Source organism: Mus pahari, chromosome 12, assembly GCF_900095145.1.
Source record: "Mus pahari chromosome 12, PAHARI_EIJ_v1.1, whole genome shotgun sequence".
Taxonomy (NCBI): domain Eukaryota; kingdom Metazoa; phylum Chordata; class Mammalia; order Rodentia; family Muridae; genus Mus; species Mus pahari.
Genome location: NC_034601.1, coordinates 38,766,410 through 38,770,867, shown reverse-complemented (window position 1 = coordinate 38,770,867; position 4,458 = coordinate 38,766,410). Strand labels below are relative to the sequence as shown.

Below are 4,458 nucleotides of genomic sequence, written 5' to 3'. Positions count from 1 at the left end.
CCTCTGCCTCTGCCTCTGCCTCTGCCTCTGCCTCTGCCTCTGCCTCTGCCTCTGCCTCTGCCTCTGCCTCTGCCTCTGCCTCTGCCTCTGCCTCTGCCTAAGTGCTAGGATTGAAGGTGTGTGCCACCTCACCTGCCTCGTTGCCACCAGTCTGGATTTTGTCATTTGTGTTGAAGTTTCCTGACTCCCAGCTAGAAGGAAATGCAAACCAGATCTCAGAGTGAAGGGGCCTGTCTCCCTCCCAACATGCCCTTGTTTTCCTGTCTGTCTGTCTGTCTGTCTGTCCGTCCATCTGTCTATCTCTCTTGTCTCAGCCTGACTGATGACCATTATATTTAGACAGGAGGCGCTTCCACCTCCTAGAAGGCCTGGTTACCTCTGTTGAGACAAAGTCGGAAGCAAGGTGATGTAAAATTGCCTTCTTGTGCGCAGTGGCACCGAACACAAACATCTTCCCAAACTTTGAAGCTCTGTGGTTTTACAATCAACTTTAAGTCACACACATCGGATCAGCTGGGGCTATTTGTATTTCATTACGTTTTTTTAGTAGTTTCTGAAATGTATGGGTTTGCATATGAACATATGTTTTATTTTCAAGAATAAAGTCATCTGGTGTCTTTAAGAAGGTAGCTTAGTAATCTATTCTTTGTTGAGATACGTTAGGCTAGCAAACACCCCGGAGAGAGAGCGTGAAGGACTGTCTTTGTGGAGATGATCTTATGTTTCTGCAATTCTGTGTTTCCTACAGAAGTCCAGGAAGAAGCAGCGTGGATGACTCTGGGGAAAGAGATGAGAAGTCCTCCAAGGCCATCAGCTTTACACCGGAGTCAGTTAGCAGAGCTTCAGAAACAGAGTCATTAGATGGGAACTCTCCGAAGAGAGTCAGTATCTGCTGTTCCTCAAAACCTACACCCGATACCCGGTGCTCTCAACCATAGGGTCAGAGCAAGTCAAAGATGCAATGTATTGAGAGTCTGCAAAAGCTTGGGATGTCTGGCTGTCTCTAAGTAGCAGAGGTTACATAGGGATAGTATGTGCTGTTCTTCAAAGATGGCTAAGGCACAGAGCTACCAGCAGGTTCTTAAGCAACATATATTAAAACACTAAGTGCTGCTTAAAATATGACAAGATGTAGGAACTTGTAGTCAGCAGAATTACCCCAAAAGTAAGGAATATGTGTGTGATGGAGAAAATGTGTTTTGAATGGGGAGAGATGAGCTGTTTTTACAGGGAATGTTTCTTTTTTCTTTTTAGTAGAAACTTCTTAAATAACTCATTAAATATGATAGTCCAACCGGACTTTTTAGTTAGCTGGTGAACTTCATTTTTTTCTTTTTTTTTTTAAATCTTTTTTATTAGATATTTTCTTTATTTACATTTCAAATGCTACTCTGAAAGTTCCCTATACCCTCCCCCTGCTCTGTTCCCCTACCCACCCACTCCCACTTCTTGGCCCTGGCATTCCCCTGTACTGGGGCTTATAAAGTTTGAAAGACCTAGTGGCCTCTCTTCCCAATGATCGCTGGCTAGGCCATCTTCTGCTACATATGCAGGTAGAGACACGAGCTCTGGGGGTACTGGTTAGTTCATATTGTTGTTCCACCTATAGGGTTGCAGACCCCTTCAGCTCCTTGGGTACTTTCTCTAGCTCCTCCATTGGGGGCCCTGTGTTCCATCCTATAGATGACTGTGAGCATCCACTTCTGTATTTGCCAGGCACTGGCATAGCCTCACACGAGACAGCTATATCAGGGTCCTTTCAGCAAAATCTTGCTGGCATATGCAATAGTGTCTGGGTTTGGTGGTTGATTATGGGATGGATCCCCTGGTGGGGTAGTCTCTGGATAATCCATCCTTTCGTCAGGTCTCGAGTCTGTCACTTTGTCGTCCTACCTCCCCTGTCTAATGTGTCCCCTTCTGGAATACTTAGCCTGCTGGTCCTACCTCTAGTTCTGTCCCTGAAAGAAGTTGTCCATCCTTAGCAGTAAATAGGATGGAAAAGAATGCAATAGGTCAATGTTATTCTTGTTGATGTACACAGAGGTTTTCAAACTCCTGGGTCTTTTTTCCAAAAAGGATTATGGTGAGAGTCTCAGATCTTAGAGATTAGCAAATGTTGTCTGTTTTTCACCTTGTTTGATTTTTTTTTAAACTCTCATCAAACTAAAAAATAGCAAAGATCAGAAACAACTGTTTTCTAAATGAAAATTGTTATAAAATGAGTATTCCTTGTAAAATACAGGAAACTATCTGGAGATAAAACCAATACAAATACCAACAAATTTGTTACTTCTTTCTTTCTTTTAAAACAGTTTATTTTATGTACATTAGTATTTTGCCTGCATGTATGCCTTTGTGAAGGTGTTGGGTTCCCTGGAACTGGAGTTATAGACAGTTTTAAGTCATTATGTGGGTGCTGGGAATTGAACCTAGGTCTTCGGGAAAAGCAGTTAGTGCACTTAACCATTGAGCCATCTCTCCAACCCCATTCTTACTTTTTAATATAAGTATTTACCAATATTCCTATAATAGAAAATAAAATTAAGTTAGTAAGAAGATATAATGTGGATCTTTGCTTGACTCTTAGAGAAACTCTGGGCCCACTAAGCAAGCATATTGCTCACTACTGTGTAATCCCCAAATAGACCAACTCTTGATTTTTGGCTGCACTCTCTGCTTAAGAGTCAGTTCTCTGGATACGGTGGTCTAACTCTTTAATAAGTTGTCTGCTGGGTCCCAGTTACCGCTCAGCTTCCTAACTGGTCAACCAATGGTTAAAACCTGTGTTCTCCCTGGAGCTGAGAATCCATTCAGTGCTAGGCAAGGATCTCCTAGGGCAGAAAAGAGAAGGGCTGGATATATGTTTTGTATGCTCTTTTATCTGTGCACACACAGACAGGGCATAGAGGAATATTTCTGTATAGTTAATACATATTTTGACCTTGCCTTACTGATTATAGTTAGTTCTGTTTGAATTGTAACGTAACAATAGCATTTACATTTAATGCCCATCATTTAATATCTCTACCTACTAGTATGTCTGTTACTATAGAAATGGCCTGTCCTCATTAATCATGCCCAAGAAGTATACATACTCTATTTTGGTATACTTTATTTTTCTGTCTCTTAGTCTCTTAATGGTAGGACCAGTCGGGCTTGTTGTGAAGTTAATCTCCTCTCCCCACTGCACCCCTAAATGACTCCTCTCTCATTATGGTCCTTCCATTTCTACTTTAGTGCCTTGTTTGGAGAGAGGTGGGCACCAGCTAAGGAAACTAACCTGGCTTTGGCTTCTCTCTTTGTCTGTCCGGAAAGACCCAATTTTCCCTTGCAGTGTTGTCTTCTGTTTTCTTTCCTTTGTGCTCCAGCCACTCACACACTGGTAACTTCCTTTGAATCCATTCTATATGATACTCTTCATATGTTTGCCCTAGAAAGGTCTTCATTACCTGCTGACATATCAAGGGTAGCATTCAATCCTGAAAGCAGCATTTCAACCCTGTACTCTTCATATTTAACATTAAAGTTAAGACCTACGCTTCAAATCAGTGTTTTGTTTCTGTTATTTATTTATTTATTTATTTTACTTTTAAACTGAATTGTTTATTTTTTTTTAGGGATTAGGAAAAGAGGATTCCCAGAGTGAGAGACATGTGAGAAAAAGTCCTTCCCTAGCTTCAGAAAAGAGATTAAGCAGAGCACCCTCCAAGTCACTGGACTTGAATAAGAATGAGTACCTTTCTCTGGATAAAAGCAGCACTTCAGATTCTGTGGACGAAGGTAAAAAATGTAAATCTCAACGCAAGTCCAGGCATGTCTTCTAATGTTTACCTTTGTGTTAGGCGTGTGTGTGTGTGTGTGTGTGTGTGTGTGTGTGTGTGTGCGCGCGCGTGAGAGAGAGAGAGAGAGAGAGAGAGAGAGAGCGCACATGCATGTGTGTGCAGAGTGAGAATTTGATTGTAGCATCCTCACACTACTAAGAACCAGAAAAGGAATGGATGTGTGTGGGAAATGGGAGAGCAGCTAGTCAATCTCCCCATCTTTATTTCTCTCAGAGCCTGGAGTTTGCAGTCACTCCATTAGAGTGACTTCGAATGCCAAGCTTTCTGAATTAGTGAGTTAGGGCATGGTGAAATAGTTCAGTGCAAGCACAAGGGCCTGAGTTTAACCCCCAGCACCCACACAACAAGCACAGCATCAGGAAGGTGGGGACAATCAGATCCTTGGTCTCACTGGCCTGGCAGCCTCTCATGATCAATATGTCCAGGTCCCAGTGAGAGGCAAGACCAGATTTCAGAAAATAAAGGTGCATGTTTCTTGAGGAACCACACTGAAGGTTGTCTGGACTTCACAGACACAGGCACACGTGTACATACAAATAAATGTGCCCAAACCTCATTCTTACACACACACATACACACACACACACACACACACACATACACAGACACACACACA

General features: G+C 42.4%; 1 protein-coding gene across 4 annotated transcripts in view; it reads left to right on the top strand.

Moving 5' to 3' along the window:
* The window catches only part of Gramd1c (GRAM domain containing 1C), a 78,009-nt gene that overhangs the window by 50,784 nt on the left and 22,767 nt on the right, over positions 1-4,458 (top strand). For all 4 annotated transcript variants that reach the window (XM_029544708.1, XM_021210011.2, XM_029544707.1 and 1 more), the window contains 2 exons: positions 749-881; positions 3,618-3,780. In XM_029544708.1, coding sequence (XP_029400568.1) covers positions 749-881; positions 3,618-3,780 — 296 coding nt within the window. The remainder of the gene's footprint in view (positions 1-748; positions 882-3,617; positions 3,781-4,458) is intronic.